Source organism: Anser brachyrhynchus (assembly GCF_964034855.1).
Source record: "Anser brachyrhynchus genome assembly, chromosome: 19".
NCBI classification, from domain to species: Eukaryota; Metazoa; Chordata; class Aves; order Anseriformes; family Anatidae; genus Anser; species Anser brachyrhynchus.
In genome coordinates, this window is record NC_137712.1 from 10125177 (window position 1) to 10142643 (window position 17467).

General features: G+C 43.3%; 1 protein-coding gene across 14 annotated transcripts in view; it reads right to left on the reverse strand.

Moving 5' to 3' along the window:
* Positions 1 to 17467, reverse strand: part of LOC308180364 (voltage-dependent N-type calcium channel subunit alpha-1B-like) — a 283793-nt gene that overhangs the window by 264596 nt on the left and 1730 nt on the right. For all 14 annotated transcript variants that reach the window (XM_080561843.1, XM_080561849.1, XM_080561844.1 and 11 more), the window contains 2 exons: positions 15962 to 16067; positions 9455 to 9594 (listed from right to left, as the gene is read on the reverse strand). In XM_080561843.1, the coding sequence (XP_080417969.1) occupies positions 9455 to 9594; positions 15962 to 16067 (246 nt within the window). The remainder of the gene's footprint in view (positions 1 to 9454; positions 9595 to 15961; positions 16068 to 17467) is intronic.

The following is a 17467-nucleotide window of genomic DNA, read 5'->3' on the forward strand; positions in this document are numbered from 1 at the left end:
GGAGCCCTCTCCTCCCAGCACAAGGCCAAGGTGATGTTCCATCATGGAAAGAGAGCAGGAAAACTTCTACAGCATGTGGCCTGATCCACGCTCCTCTCCAAAAACCAGAACACCTTTATCAAAGTGCCATTGACATCATTAGAAATTACCTTAGATTCATTTTTAATGAGTGACAGTTTTCAAACTCAGATCTTCCCCTGAATCTTAGCCCTGCAGGTTTTGAGGGCACACTTAACACAGTGCTGAAGCATTGAAGTTTTTCCTCTAAGCTCTAGCACAGCTTGCAAAAAGATGTTTGATCTTTAAATCAGACATTAAGTGATGGAATACCACTACTCTTATTGATATTGTTTCATGTATAAAGAGATGAAGTTTAGCCCTTGACACACACTGCTGCATTTCACAGGTCATGCTGTAACAGACTGGATTGCTGCTCTGGAATCATTTCTCCAGCACGATTCAGAAGAAGTTACAAGATAAAGAAAAGGACAATTATGAAACAGCCCGTCCAGAATTTCACACCTATCTCCTTTCAGGGAGTAGCAGGAAGTAAAAGGGCCTAATCATTCTCCTTCAAAAATCCATTTCCTTTCTGGTGAATCTTGATCTTGAGGCTCTTTAGGTCTCAAGAACCAAAACAGACCATCTGAAGCAAATTCTTGTGACAGCAAGTTCCATGAGTTAATTATATTTCCATTAGTAAAGGAGTTCTAAAACTTCAATTTCTTTGCCGATTCTTTTTGCATCCTGCCAAAATAGATAGGGAAACACAATTTCCTCTTTTCTTTCTTTTTTTTTTTTGAACTATCTTACCCTTATGAGACTTTCCTCTTAATTTTAACTCTCAGCCTTTTCATTTCTCCCTAAATAGAGATTCTTTTCCAACCCTTTAATCATTTTCACAGCTTTCCTCCTAAGCTCCCATGCCCAAACTTAAGAAAAGCTTTATTCAAGGATGTTGGTTCAGGATGTTCAAGATGGGAAACAGACAAAGGACAATTTCATCTTCCCTTTTTCTTTTTGAACTGGAAAGTAAGTTGAAGGCCTAACCGCCTGCATAGATAGAAATGGAGGCGGGAGAAGGAGACAAAGCCATTTATTGTCAGCCATTTGGCCTGACCAAGCCAGGAAGGAAATATTTAGGTGGCCAGGCTCCTTTGCAAGGATCAGGAAGCTTTCCAAATCCTCTAGCTCACACTACAGGTTTGACATGTGCCACAAGTAGGAAGCAGAACTTATTTCTCAGCCCAAGCTGCCAGGATTCCCCACTGCATGAAAGGGGCCTTCCCATATAGCCAGGAGTTCATGCAGTGTACACCCTGCTGTCACTGAACTCATTTACAGAGGAACCCTTTCCTTGATCCTGGTTCTGTCAGATTCTTCAACTCAGAAAATATCCAGGATAGTTGGAATTGGGCAAAGAGCATCTCCAGGTACCCAAATGCCAGGTACTGACCACAGACCTTGGGTTACCTACCTACACAAAAATCTGGATCCACCCATTCTCTTGCTTCCAGTTTCCAGCACTGAAGTCTTGCCCCGGTCAGGAGATCCCAAGCGCTTTGTTAGTGATTCAGCAAGAACAAAGCAGAAGACCAGTTTTCCACCTCCACTAAATTTCCCGGATGCTTTCAGAGAGCCCTGGGGAAAATGGTGGTCCCAACACACCAAATCCTTTGGGGGTGAGTGGTGGACTCAAGGGTGGTTGTGCAAATGTGAGGCTGTTGCTCCTGGCACATAGGATTAGATTGCAATTAAGATTAGGCTGATTTTCTAAATCTTCCATCTTTTCAACAATCACAGCCAGGTTCTTATCATCTCAGATGAGGAGGCACTTTGCCATCAAAAGCTGGCCACTTGGGAACTGGGACACAACAGCAAGAACAGCAGTTGAGAAACACGAGCCTGAGAAAATCCTGCACTCCTCCACATCTAATCATGAGACAGCACTCAACACCACATAGAGGGCTCGGGTGATTTGTATTGCTTTTTTTCCCTTGTAACTGGGAAGAAGTAAGAAAACAAACATTAGAGCACTTCAGATCTGCATTTTTATTCATTGTTTTGATTTTGAAATCCTACCATTTATACCCAGCTGTAACAGCAGTTAGATTTGCAATGTTTTCCACCTATAGAGAAGAGCAGGCAGTTAAGCAGATGCCCACACTACATGACTGCCAGGGCAGGATCAGACATTAGGGACAGATCACAAAGTCCAAAGTCCTCTCCGCACCTGCAGTCTCTATGATTGCCTTTGCGTAGTACAGCTGGTCCACTCAGAAGAGACAACATTTCCCTGCCACCTTCCTCCCTTCAAGAGCCATAAAAAAGCTAAAAACAGTGTCTGGACTCTGGACTAATTATCCTGGCTGGCTTTGATTAAGCTCTGGCTGTGATGAGAAAGCAGACCTCCCTTTCACTTGCTATGGCCATTTTTATCGTACAGCAGCCCAGCTTCAGAGCCTGCGGGTCAGGGAGGCAGAGGCACCTTCAGATCACATCCAACACTCCCCTCTTCATGGGCAAAAAGCTTCAGAGAAGCATAAACAGGCACAAAGCATGGAAATCAGTACAAAAATGGGAAACTGAAAAAATGTGTGAGTTTCCCCTCCATTTGGAGAAAAGCTATTTGTTGGTGTCTCATCCTTCTGGCTTGTTGCGCAGTACCCATCATTTATCAGTTCGCATACCAGGTATTCAATACCTTGCAGTCACCTCTAATAAAGTAAGAAATAAGCATGTCAATCTCATTATTTATTGCCCTTGAGAAATACACTGACCTGAACTGTTCAGTGTGCCACAACAAGGAGAGCAGAGCCTTGCTTCGAGCTGACATCTGCCAGGAAAGGGCTGCACCCACCTGCAGGTCCTCTGAGGGTCCGTGACCATCTGCAGCCTTCCTGTGAGCATAGCCCCGAGCCTTCCTCTGCTCAGGAAAGTCTCCTTCCAATTTAGCAGCCAGCCACACAATTACACACCTACCTGCTCAAACTCCTCTATCCACCCCACCAAAATCAATGCACAAAAGCCACTGTAAGTAACAGGAGAAACACAAACTCTAATTAACAACCCAATGGGCTCAGTACAGCCCGGGACCCCCTTCGGTTGTTGTGAGACAAACCCGTATAGAAAGCAAGCACCAGCCCCCAAGGAAACTGCTGCCCCACTGGGTAAAACTGGTCATAAGAGGGGATAAAAAGGAAGCAGAAACATTTGCCAAAGTAAGTTTAGAGACCGTAAATCATCCCTCCATCTCCAGTGTCTTCTCCTTTGATGGAAGCTGTTTCCTAAGCTCCCCAGTGTGGCTTCAGCTTCCCAAAAGCCCAGATGGTCAAGTGACAGACAACAGGACAACTTCAAACTATTTCAGACTGTTCACCGAGTCCTCACATGCCCTCTCCTCTTCCAGTTCCCAGCCACTTGTTTTCTCTGCCTTAAAAAAAAAATAAATTGGTTTCTTTCCTTCTTCCATCACAGCTCCCATACACCTATCAAACCTCCACTTCACACCTTGCATTCAGGAAAGCAGGTAAATTCCATTTCCCTTGTCACATTTTTTATCTGATTTAATTTCAGAAGGTACCCTTAGCTTTGCTGAGCCAGCAAGTATTCATTCATCATTGGAGCATAAAATATATTGGAAATAGAGATCAGCTCCATTAAAATCTAGAGGTTTTGCTTTTACCATGACTCATGTGCGCAATGCTAATAGCAATCACAGCCTTAGTCCGTCACCACCCATACTGTATAACCATGCAAAGAGACTTACTGTTTTCCATGTGATAATTTATCAGGATGAAGCTTGTCCCTCATAAAGCATCCATTTTCTCTACTCCTGTTGCTGCTCAGCTTTGCTTTCTAGCACAGACATGCCAGAAGTTCCACATAGGAAAGGCAGAGAGAAATCTGCATTTCCCTGCTTCTGCCTCATTTATTCCCTAGGTGTCTAGATCTAAGGCTTTATAAAGAAAGCACTGAGCATACTGTCTAAAGCATTGCTGGAAGTACTTTCAAGGGTTTTTGTTTTGTTTTTCAGGCATTCAGATTATTACATTCTATGGTTATTTGGGGGTGGGTATTGAACTGTTCTGGGGAGTACACAAATGCCAGTCACACAGGGCCTGTAATTCAGCCATCCTACTCCACGGGCTTTTGAATGCACAGAGATTTGTGTGTGAAGAAAAAATGCTAGAGACTACAGGCAGCTACGTGTATTTGACAGCTTCAGAAATCCCAGCCCTACCCAGACATTCACTTTTCTAGTGCTTTCCTAGTCACATCACACCCCACACCCTGTCTGGGACCTACATCCACCTCAAGCTGAAAGATCAGAGCTCTGCAGCCTGCTGTAGAGACCAGGCTCGATGGTTCCTACGCTTCCCCCTTTGATAGTCATCACCGCAACCAAGACTGCTGCTGCTCCTCATGCACTGCGCCAGGAATAGCATCTCAGACTGCCCACATATGAAGATGATCCTGGTAACTAGCAAAGCTAATATCAAGGATGAACAGGTCCTTATTATTAAAAGAGTTACCTTCCAGATTATTAGCATCACCAGTGAGGCTAGGAGCACATTTCTGTCATCCAGACAATCAAGATAATTCTAGCCTTTGTAATTTGTTCCCAACAGCCTGAGACATCAGTAATTGCACAGATACTTTGTGCACATCATTTGGCAGCTCCCGGCCTGGCACACGCTGTCTCTGCCAGTCCCACCCAGAGATCCAGGCAGCTGATCCAACTGGCTCATGGCACAACCAGGACTCTTCGAGAGTGTTCAACGCAGGCTGATTAAATAAAATAAAAATATATATAAAAAAAAAACCTAACTCTGCTCATAAAGGACAGAACACAAGCTTGTTAAGTGCTCCATTTATTTGTACCAGTCTTAGCAACTCTCACTGTTGGACAAACACTGCACATGGTCACGGTCACTGGTCCGAGAGGATACTCTAGAACTAGGGAAGGAGCAGAACAGCAGCACAGGTCAGTGGTGCACAGAGCAGCTCTCAGGTCAAGGGAGGCCAGGCAGAACAGGACTCTGACAGGGGAAAAGCTGGAAACTCATAAAACCAAAAGCATACAGAAACGGGATCTCACTACACAAAATCCAGAAGACGCTAAGGGAAACCTCAGGTAGCTAGTGATGGGAAAAACAGGATAAGCGGCAGCTTTTCTTCTGGTCCATAGTTAGATCATGAAACCTTTTATCCAGGATATGATGCAGCCAAAATTATAAACAGGCTCCAAAATACAGCCTAGGAGGAGAGTCCGCTTGGATTACCCAGTTTAAACATCATCACACCCACCTTTTCCCCAAAAATCCCTGTACCTATGAAATTTGGGAATCAGGAAGGTAACAGGAAGATAAGGATTCATGGTTTGTTCTCATTCTTCCCCTAGAACCCAGACTATTATACAAGCTCCAGGGAGAGAGAAGCTCATAGTTTGACCCAGCACAGCAATTCTTCAGGCCATTTCATCTAAGGCTCAGGACACCAAGAGAAATTTTATAAATAACTCCAACAGAAACAAGTTTGAACCTTAGAGGTCCTGAATGCAGGCTCAGAGCTCCATTCACTGCCGTGTAACTGAGGGCGCTGGGTGTGGGGAGGACTTGGTTCCCAAGACAACTGTGGATTTCTGAGGTTTCCACCCCAAGACAGGTTACAGCAATAGAGTAAAAAATCCCCTTTCTCCTCCCTTGGGAAAAGTACGTTAAGATTATATCGTCCCAGGCCAACTGGGCAATTACATTCTTGTGTGATTTAGAGCTGCTAATGGGTGATGTCATCACTGGAGCAAATGCAAGCCCATAAAAACGTGAAAATAAAATGAGCAGGCACTATAAAATGTGTGTCTCCACAACAGCAAAAAGCACATCACAGTAGGGCAGCTTTCCTCGATACTCATCTACAGCTATAGGAGTTTAAAAGAAATAACTAAAAAAATTACAGAGGAAAAGATCTTCCAGGGAGCAGCAATCTATTATTTTCCCAGGCCTTTATTAACAGCAGATCAGCAGGCTTCCTTGAAAGTAAATGAGAAAAAGGCACCGTGGCACTGCTGTGGAAAGAAACTGGGGGAGTGTTTTCTGGAGCAGCAAACCAAGCCGTTTGGGGCCACTGTCTATTAGTCTTCAGTTTAGCTCAATAGGATATTGATCCTGGCTGCATATAACAGCACCCTGATTTATTTTCTGATTAGCAAGTGTGACTGTCTGATTTTGACAAGCAAAATGTCCATCATTGCAGGCAAATAAAAAAATACATATTTATCAGTAATAACAGTACGCAGGCCTTGAGTGGCGATGGAAGGGGTGGTGACAAAAAAGAAGCAAGTGGGAAGGGTTACTGCATGATCACTGACATTTACATAAGGGTAAATTCAATCAATGCAGAGCCTTCCCCCACAGCCTCCTCCAAAACACACCCAGACACTGGCTGGCCCTCTTCCTATGGAAACAGCCAACGAGAGCAGAGCTGCTCTTTGCTTTTATGGGCTTCAGCTAAATGCTGAAAGTGAGATCGGATTTTCTGATGTTCACCATTTACCTTAAAAATGTGCACCCAACAGCATTAACAGGTGTACAACTCTGCATGCGATATCATGAAAATGCATTTCATGATCTTTCCTGCTTACATGGAAAAAAAGAAAAATCAAAATCCCTCTATAATATTGAAGATCAGTGTGAAACTGAGCTTGGGAACTGAACCTTGATCACTGCCTGAGAAACATGAAGCAACATTTAAGTGGAAATCTTGCACATACAGCAAAGGAAAGCTTTTGATTATGAGTAATAAAAGTATATTTCAAAAACTGATGTCCTGCCTATCCATATTTATAAGAATGCATAAAGTACAAGTTCAGCACTGTCCTTTTATGTTATTATTCTCTGGCTTTTTGCCTTTTTTTTCTTTTCTTTTTTTTTTTTTGAAACAAATCTGTGATCGCCTTCCCCAGAAAGGAAAATGAAAGCTCCATTTGTGCCACCAGCTCCCTGGAGAAACAGCCGGGGCTGTTAGCAGTAAGCATCCCTACTCAGCAACCTGCCTTCAGTGTCTCCATGCAGAAACGCCAGGCAATATTCACTCCAGGAAGAGGCCGTGCTCAGGCTCCTCTCGAGCATCAGCTAGCCAAGCCGAGGAAGGCAATGGGTGGCTGAAAGCGTTTCTAGCCTCTGAAGGAAGCCTGAGGAAGAGAAGCTTCTGCTTTCTAGCACAGACCAATGGCAACACAGGAGTGAGGTAAAATACAAGGATCTAGGAAATTCAGAGCGAAACACAACCATCTACAGAGGAAATACTAATTTAACCCCCCCCCATGTGAATCTGCAGCTCTCTCAAGGCTATTTCTCTGCCATAGGTGCCTCCACATTATCAGTGGGTTTGTAATTACAGCCCCAGACATTCACCTAACTAAGCATTTACCTAACCAAGCACACTTGATGTTTGCAGTAGGGCCCCTCAGACACCAAAAGTTGGGCACAAGCTTAAGAACCTCGCTAAATCCAGGCCTCAATTTAGCAGATTAGCAGGCTGTGGGTTTCCTCACTAGAGCTAACTCTTGGGCTTGATGTTGTCTGGTTTACACATTGCTTTCCCTGCACGGCCTGCCTGGTGGGAAGTCCATGTACAAGACAGTTTCAATGCAGCCCAGCTAGCATCACCATTGGAAACCAGAAGCTTTGACGTTAACAGGATTGTACTTCAAAAGAATACGTGTGTTTGCAGATGGCAACAGGGTTCCTTATTACAGCTGTCTAATCAAGCCGATATTCCGCAATTATGCTCAGAGATCAAACAGCGCTGCAAACAGTGCTCACAATAAAACCAGCACCAGTAAGATGCCCGTGTCACGCCTATAGCATTGCACAGTCGTTTGTGACTCCACAAGCATGGCAGCGTTTCAGATGCTGTTGCAAACCTTTGAACATCTCCATCACAGCTAGTCAGTTTTTAAATCTACATTTTTAGACTCTTGGCCTGTGTTCATTAAAAAACAGAAAAAAATTATGCCTAAACAAATAGCTATATGGCTTTAATTCAGGAAAGCTTTTACGTAGAACCTAAAGTATGGAACCATTGAGTCAGCTGAATTCAAACATGTACTTGAATGTTTTGCTGAAGGGTAAATCAAAACATGTGCCGAAGTCCTTTCCAGAACCAGGGCCTTGGTTTAGTGATTTATTTTTTTTTTAATGTTTGGTTTCTTTTCGTATTTTTTTTTTAAACACTCAAAAGGGCATAGTGCAAACTAGGAACCAGAACAGACCATCAGTGCAAATAATTGGAACGTCTGTGTTAATTCTCTTTTCATCCCAGTAGCCCCTATGCTTCCAGGTATGTAAATCTAATTCTGCTTATGGCTCCACTGAAGTTTCTATTGATTAAATACCCAGCCCCAGCAGCAGGAGGATCAAGCCCTGCATATTTATTTTCTTCCTCAATACATAAAGAACTCCCTTTGGCCTCTCAATTGCTGTATCACATGATACACTGAATGCAAATAGAATTACAGCGCTAATGCATCTAATGAATATATTTGTATATGTATGCAAGCATTTTCCTAACAACATTCTACTGTACACCACTAAGCAGACCAAAGAATATGTGTTTGTCACACACAGAAGGTGTGTGAAATGAGTGCACATTAATAACAAGAACCAGGGTTCATCTTCATGGGGAAAAACTAACCAAGATCATTCCAAGGTCAGGACCTCATGCAGACCTTTGGAAACCCTAACATTTCATTTGGAGCTTTAAAGCACAATTTGTAGACTTCAAGAGTTACTTAATGTTTGCATTTTCATTATCCACTAGCTTTACATTACACATACATAAAAATAGAAACCGTTGCAACGCATAACAAAACTGTAAGCATTTCCAAGAAACAAATTAGTGATATCATTTCAACCAGGGTACAAAACACAAATAACGTTTTCAGCTGCAGCCTTACAAGACATGCACCCTCGTTGAATTATTTTCAGCAAAGTTATTTTGTAGTAAACCAAATGCATTCCTGCAGAAACTTCACTGATTTCAGAGTTATAATAGCTTAAAGATGGGATGCATTTAATTTGCTAGCTCACTCCACATTGACTTTTGAAGTCAGCCTGTAATGTCAGGAGAAAGATTGATTTAAATCAGGTTCAAGTACCTAGTGGCAATTAGAACCTGCAAAGCCTGAGAAACGTCAGTGAGCATCTGGATGAGAAACATGCCAGCATATGTACAAATAAATATCCTCAAAGCTTCTTTTTACTTGGTTCAGACAGTGCTTTGAAAGTGACTCACTCAGCACAATAACCATTATTTAAAGACAGCAAGGTCACAAACGTAGTTTTAGGGTACTATTTCACCACAACCGCTCCCACCCCAACCTGTAGTTTAAGAACACCACAAATCAGAGCAAGACTCCCCTTTAAACTTAGGGCAAGAGGAGGTCACTTACCCTGTGAGGACCACAACAAAATCCATCACGTTCCAGCCATTTCGGAGATAAGAGCCTTTGTGAAAAACAAACCCCAGAGCGATGATCTTTATACCAGCTTCAAAACAAAATATTCCAATAAAGTACGGCTCAGTGTCATCCTGAAAAGAATAAAATCAGAAGTGTCAAGGAGATACCTGTGCTTCTGCACTCGCATCAGCAATTATATAAGCAACTATGTGCACCAACTTCACGCCCTTTTCAGCTCTCTGGACAGAGTTGAAACAAAAAGGTTCAAGCATACTGGAACTAAGCACAGAAGAGGATTTCAGAATTATTCCCTCTGACAGTAGATTTGGCTTTTTGCATGGAAAATTCTATTTGCCTTTATTCCAATGGTTTCACCCCACACTTTGCACCATTACTCAAGATTCTGGAAGGAGTTTCAACACTGAAATCTTGCTCCAAGGGTAAATTTAAACTTGAGATCACATTTCTGTAATTACTGATGAAGAAAACATGCATTTTGCAAATCATCCAGGAAACAGAAACTAAAGAATGTCTTGGGAAGTAACAGTCAGCACAGCAAGCTTGCAAACACAGGCAGGAAATTATTTCTTTATCCTTTATTCCATCGGTTCTTACTTCACGCTTTCCCCTCTGTGTTCCTAATTTCCATAGCTGCAGATTCATTTATTTTTGTTTTGCTGTGTAACCAGTTCAGGGAGAAAACCTCATTCCCTTCTGTTATGGTGGAAGCAGTAAAATTTGTGTCTCAGGCCCACAGCTCCATGCCCTAGCTCAAATGACAGGAGACCGAACTTAGCCTCCACGGCTTTACTAAACATCTTCTCCATCTTTGGCACCAGATCCCTCAGTATTATATTGATAAGAGTTTCAACACAAATGGTATGCCAAATAGAATTATTCAAAGTTGGAAAAAATACGTGGACAAGAAATGGGAACAAAGTAAAAGGTGAAAGTACCAGGCATCAGTTTCAAGAACATGTTAATTAGCTTTGGCCTCTGTATCCAATTTCCAAGCGTGTCTTAGATCCATGATTTCTGCTGACGGCAATGGAAGTACGGCAGCCCTACCCAGAAGGAAGCAAACTCACAAATTAGGAAATTAGAAATCTTTGTTCCAGGGGCTTTGGCATTTCTGACCATTAGAGCCAAAGAGCTGAGCAGCTGTTTCGTGCACAGTTGTTTATGTTTTGCAATTCTGCTAATGACAAAAGGTGATTTCAGTTATCCTGTGCAGACAGAACATGAATGTCAAGTCTTCGTGGCCACAGAACAAAGAAAGGAGCGGCTTTGATACAGGCATTTATTTTTACAAACATAGCAACTCTTGCTGAAATTTGACCCTGCACCAGCACACAGGCCATGCTTTAGGCACGGTACTTGTTACCGAAAGCCAGGTTTTCACACATAGAAGAGCAGCATAATAGCACACCCCTCCCAAAGAGGCTTAAGCACTTAGCACATCGATGTGTACCCAACTCAGCAAGTCAACCATGAAGCACTAATCACTGACGGCACCTCTAAGCTGTTGGAAGTGACTACCTCTGGACAGGATTTTCCATCAGTGGCTGAGTTGAAAAGATTTGTTTCCAACAAATCAGCACCCTACACACACTTCAGTGACCCCAGCTCCCCCATATGCTTCACCCTATAACATCTCTAATCCCCTCCACCTTTCTTAACCTCACAGCTCCCCATTCCCATTCCCCTGTGGCCGGGCAGGAAGGCCAGCTACCTGCAGATCACACACGCGCAGGCTAGCTGGCTAGACAGCAAAACAGAGCAGCTGACTGTTGAGATCACACTGTTGCCCTTCGACTGAAATGGACAAAACAAAAATTGGCTTCTCCTCCAGCCAAGGTTTTTCTACAAACTGCAGCCTCCAAGCTCGCTGCCCCTCCACAGAACCTCGCTGGTGCAGCCCAGAGGATTCAGAACCTGTCAGCGACCGGACTGAGAAACTCCAGTCAGCCCAGTGCTATCTACCCACAGAGAAACAGGCGTAAGGCACGGCTATCAGACGCTTTTTGACCCTCCCCAAACACCATGCACTAAGAGCTTTCTTCTAGCAGTTTCTCCACAACAAGAGCTGGAGACATCCCAGGACTACAAGCCAGTACAGAAAAGAAGGAAACAGGAAGAGAGGTCAGAAAATGTCATTTGGGATTTCAGAAGAAGCTACCTTACTGCTCCTGCTCCTCAGCTTTCCCTTATGCACACAGGAGCACTCCAGCTCCCTTAGTCTACCTGCTCCTCCACCCCTTCTAGCTCAACAAACATACAAAATCTTTGCAAACAAAGACCCCCCACCCAGCCCATCCTTCACAACCTTCCTACATCTACTAGTACGCCTCTAAAAACTACTCATCTTTAAAATAAAATTTAAAAAAAGAAACCACCACCTTACCCACACACACTCTCCCACCTTATTCCCTCACTTCCTGAAAACCTTACATCTACTCTGCCACCAGCCGCTCGCTCAATCTAGGTCAGGTGCCTTGTGACTACAGCTCACAGCTTTAAAGGACCACGATTCAGGTACTCAAGGATTTTATAGAATATGCTCTTCCCAAAGCTAAGACTATGCAGCGCTTTTAAGAAGTGGGTCAAAAAAAGTTATTGTCAGCTTCTAAGAAAGCAGGACGGATCACAGACGGGCTTGGGTATTATTACAAAGAAACTACCATCGATAGGGTTGGGAATGAGTAGCTGGGGAAACAAGAGGGGATAGAAAGAGGGTCTTTTCTAAGGCCTGTCTCAATTTAAATTAACAGTCTAAGAATTAGGGCAGTAACAAGGACGGGATGAAAAATAAACAATGCCCCACTAAGTAGTGGGGGCGTGCTGCTGAAGAAAAGGATTTTTGCATTACTGTGTGTGATGGAAGGAGCTAGAGTATGAGGAGCTGGGTGACTTGCCCTGAGCAGCACTGAAAGGGCAGAGCTGTCGGCTCAGAAATCCTGTTGCCAGGGCATCCTGCAGCCCCCTTCAGATAGGAGGCTGGGTGTGGGGAAGCAGGTGTTAATGAATATCAGTGTGCACGCTTGGAAGGAGGGTGGAGAATTTGGGCAGCAGCCAGAGCTGTGCCAGCAGGTTGTTTGCTGTGGACACAGCAAAGCTTGAGACTGGGCCAAACTCACATTCAATCAATATGTTTCAGATCAGAAACAACTTCTGAGTCTGGGAAGTCATTACTATTCCTAGTCCATGTCCTAATGTCTTTCCTTGGCCTTTGGATGTGACAGCCTTGATAGGTTTGGGTGTGTAAGGCTTTGTTCATGCAAAGCTTAATATGAACAGCTCACATATGACTGCACAAAGTGCCTGTGGATAGGATAGAGAATTAAATCCATTAGCCAAGTGAGGGAGCTGTCATGCTGAATATCTGAGAAAACAGTTATGCTTTGCCCTCACACCAAAACCATCCGGGGAAGCCAAATACTCAGAGCCTACAGTGACACGCAGACGAGCATCCTACAGACCCGCTGGTGTCTTCAAACATGGTGTGCCCCAAAGCAGGGCAGAAAATAGATTTCTTGTCCTGTAAGTTCTGACACTGTCAGACTGGGACAAATTCATGGTCTACTGCAGCTTCTCATGAAAAACTGAAAATTTCGGAGGGAGACAAAGGGAGCACAAGCACACCTCAGGTTGGATATCCAAGAACACCATGAGCAAGGCATCCACCTGCAAGGCCATTCATGCCTCAGACTCTCCCACATCTGGAGCTCTGAACACCAGGTGCTGGGCCACTCATTGCAATTCCCTGAGTACCTTTTCACTTGGCATCCCTCCAAAGCAAGAGAATCACTAAATTCCCAGTGATAGACTCACTCAAAGGTACATTTCTACCTGAATGGTTGTGTTTTGACAAAGTCTTCAACCTTTGGATATAATTTTCCTGGATTTCATTAATAGGCTAGTCTCTCCCATCCCAATCTGGTAGAACAGTAACTGTATATGCTTTCAGTTGTGCAGAAGCTCTAGACAAAAAGAGCTAGGAATTAACCAAGCCCTGGAACAGGGTAGGTACGAGCAGTTTTTCTGTGTAACATACTACATACAGAAGATGGACTGAGAAAGATTACTTGTAACTCAGCCATTGCAACTCTTGAAATATTGTGTATACTGAGACATCGCTTGCTCTTCCCATGTGCTCAATTAACCCTGCTTGTCAGGTAACATGAGCACAGAAAACAGCCAAGTGAGATTGCACTGCAGGTTCGTATCTTGGGTCTCTGGGGAGAAACATAGAGGAATATCTTGAACAGCAGAGAAAAATAATGACAATGTTTCTATTGACTCCTCCATCATCTTTTTCTCAACTTTAACGAATGGACAATCTTAAGATTTTGTCTTTCTACCTATGGCACAAAGTATCGGTGCAGCTTTGTTTCTTTCTTCAACAACTCTGCCTACATCTCCCAGTTGTAAAACATTGATGATGTGTATCTCATCCTTAAGATCTGATTAACTCTTCAGTGATGAGCCCTCACTCCAATTTCAACGAACCCAGGAGAAAAGAAGATATATCTGTAAATCATTAACCAAAAAATAATAATAATAATTAAAAAAATCCAATTCTCTTCCTGCCAAAGACAGTAATAAAGGACTTGCTGTGATGTATGGACTTATAATTTGGCTTAACAATGCTGAAAATATATGGGAATGTTCACCCACTATAGCTTAACAGGGATTCATAACATTTTCAATGAAACAACTTACAGTTTGTGGAAGCGACAGGAGCATTCTAAGGAGGTTTCACTTTGAAAACCAAAAGACAGTTTTTCATATTCACAATGCTTAATTTTTAAAGCATATGTTGCAAATAGAAAATTTAATGACTTGTAAATATCCTCACTGTTATTCTATGATAAACCTTTTATACTTCAGTTACAAACGTGCTATAGTTAAAATGACCCTGGAATATCTGGATCAAAGACAATGCTAGGCAGCAGTATTTGGGACACAAATCAGGGGTTAATTCTTCTTTCATTGCTAAGGCAGAGCCTTGAAGGTGAAGTCTTCACCTTGACGGTGAAGACTGTGCATTTAACTCATTCAGTAATCTTACACTGTTTGCTGGTAATGCCAGTGCTCCCCTTTGTAATGACCGGGACAGAAACTGAAAGTGTACATGCAAGTACCAGGCATGGAATTAATGCAATGGGGAAGAGGACCAGTAAACAGCATCTAGGATTCCCCTTATAAATCTAGGGATACGGAGGTGCATAGAAACAACATGCTAACCATACTCCCCCCTGCTTAAAATAACATACCACCAAAAAGTTACCAACCCAGAAAATTCACAAAACTACCTTTACTCTACATTCAAGGACCGTAGATGGAACCCTGGCATTTCCCCAGCTCAATCATTGTCCTGAGTCTAAATCTGTGCTTTGCTCACAAACACAGATTTACCTTACTATCAGATCCCAAAGCATGCAAAGATATATTGTCATCTGATGGCAAAAAGATTAACACGTATTCTTCATTTTTTCCTCATCGTTTCTTAAGTAGAAATTGTTCACATAAAAAGAGACTTAGCAAATACAACGTAAGTGGGCACCGGTATTGGTGGATATATTTCCAAACAGGCAGTATCAACTAGCTGAGCCTGAAGCTCTTTCTAGATCTATCACTTATACACCTTTTTTTTTGTTTGTTTCTGAAGAATGAGATTGTGAAAGTTGCCCACTGCTATGGGCCAGCCTTGGAAACTGTATTATCTTTGTTTCAATTATTTAATATCTCCACGTAATACACATATGGATACATATTTATTCATACATTGAATATAAACCAGGACTAATGCATTTAGGCTTAAAAGATGTTCCAGATCATTAACAGCAGAAGAAAAGAAAAACAATCGAACTAAATATTATCCTTTTTTTCCTATAGTGGTGGTAAATGGAAGAATGATTCTGAAGCTATTTTTATATTTCCTTTTGAAATAAGGTAATTGAGCTCATTACCATAAAGCCTGCTGGTAAATTATTTTCCTAAATTCCTGCTTTTTTGGCAGAGAAGCGTTACAATCTAAACCCAGAGTTTGTATTGTAGGTTCCTTGATATACAGCTGTAGCAGGAAGAGAGCTGAAAGGCACATGAACATAAAAGGATACTCTGTTCTACCACTTTCTGTGAAAATAACACAGAGGTTCGTTGGATTCTACAGATAATTCTGAGCTTTTGGCAGTCCCTTCCTGTCCTGGTCTACAGACAACCCAAGTTTGCTGCTCTTCTGATATACTGTAAGGTCCCGCTTTTCTCGCAGTTGGGCAGGGCTGGCTAGAGTGATGAAGCATTCTTGTGGAGATGGGATCAGGAGGTTATAGTTATACTTGTTGTCACTAGCTTATTTGTTCTGATTGTCAGTTCAATGCCATTTGCTTACATGCAGATCTTAAAAATAGATACAAGCACCAACAACACTGGATGGCTGATTGCTTTTTGTATTAGACCAGAAACAAAAAATCTAAATAAATAAATAGAACTCACCAATCTCTCTGACATAGGTGTCTTGTCTCCATCCGGCAAATGTTGTTCCAGAGCCAGCACAATACAATTGGCTATGATTGTAGCTAAAATCATGTATTCAAACGGAGTGGGAATCAGAAGTTAAAGAAGAAACTAGACAACATGAGAAGCACCTCATTGAAATCCCATTTCTACCTAAGCAGTTACATTGGTTGAGCGTTCAAAGATCTCTCATCTGTTTTGAAGACGTTTGGTCTCCTAGATTTCCTCAGTTCTTTCTGGAGTGTCTCTGGAAGAAGAGTAGGAAACTGGCTCTCTTCTTTGTGAGAGTTAGTGGCTTACACAAAAGCTGAGCTGCTCAAGGAGTACGGGAACAAGGATGAAGAAAAGAAAAGGTCGAAAAGAAACACAAAGCTATTATTTATTCTTTTTAAATGAAAATGAGAAGCTAAACTGCCACAAAATAGATAATACAGCTAGATATCATCTGAAAAATTATTTTTCAGAAAGACGTTAACGTTAAACATTGTCATTCAACTTGACCGCATAGCATAAACAAGTAATGGGCTAGAAAAGTTCAATTTAGAGCATCTACACTGGGCCAAAACATGAATTACTGCGAGATCGCAACGCCTGCTCCTGATGAGAACCAAATCATCAGCGCCCCATCGAGCCGTGCAAGGGATGAGAACCCACAGGACAGAAGCAAACCCGGAACCAGGTACTCCCGCGCCTCTCACCCTCATCTCTAGCCCTGGCTCATGGCAAGTCCCTGCGCTCCCAGGGCGGAGCCACAAAACGGGCAGCTCCGCTCAGCACTGCTCAGCACCACGGGCAGCTCAATTCAGCAGTGCTCAGCACTGTGGGCAGCTTTGCTCAGCACCGTGGGCAGCTCCATTCGGCACCATGGGCAGCTCCGCTCAGCACCGCGGACACCTCTGCTCAGCACCATGGGGAGCTCTGCTCAGCACCGCTCAGCACCATGGGCAGCTCCCGCTCAGCATCGCTCAGCGCCGCCCCTGCCCAGGCCCCCTGGGCGCACCGCGGTGCGGGGAGCAGCCGGGGGCTCTGCCAGGAGGCTGCCTCCGCAGCACCGTGGGTGCCGACCCCACGCCGAGCGATGAAGGGGACGACCAGGCACCCAAGGGCTGGGCAGGGAGCAGACCGCATCCAGCCTTGCAGGAAATGCACTGCTCCAACTGCCACTGGGGCTTCGGAGCTTGTTTATTCAGGCTGAATGCAGGGAAGGAGACGTGGATAAGGAAATACAGCACTGCCTGTGATTTTATAACAGGGACGGAGAGATCAATATATGTGCGTGCGTGCATGTGTGTGTGTGTTCAGGAGGAAAGGAAGTGCATTCACTCTACTGGTGTGTATTTTTTTCCTGTTAGCCCCTCTGGAAGTGAAAGCTGGGGAAGCCTGAAGGGAATGGCCTCTGTGGCAATTGAAAGTGTTGCTAGGAGGCTGGGAGAAGGCCTTACTGATGTTAGCTAGGATTATTAGGTGTGTGATATTAAATGAAAA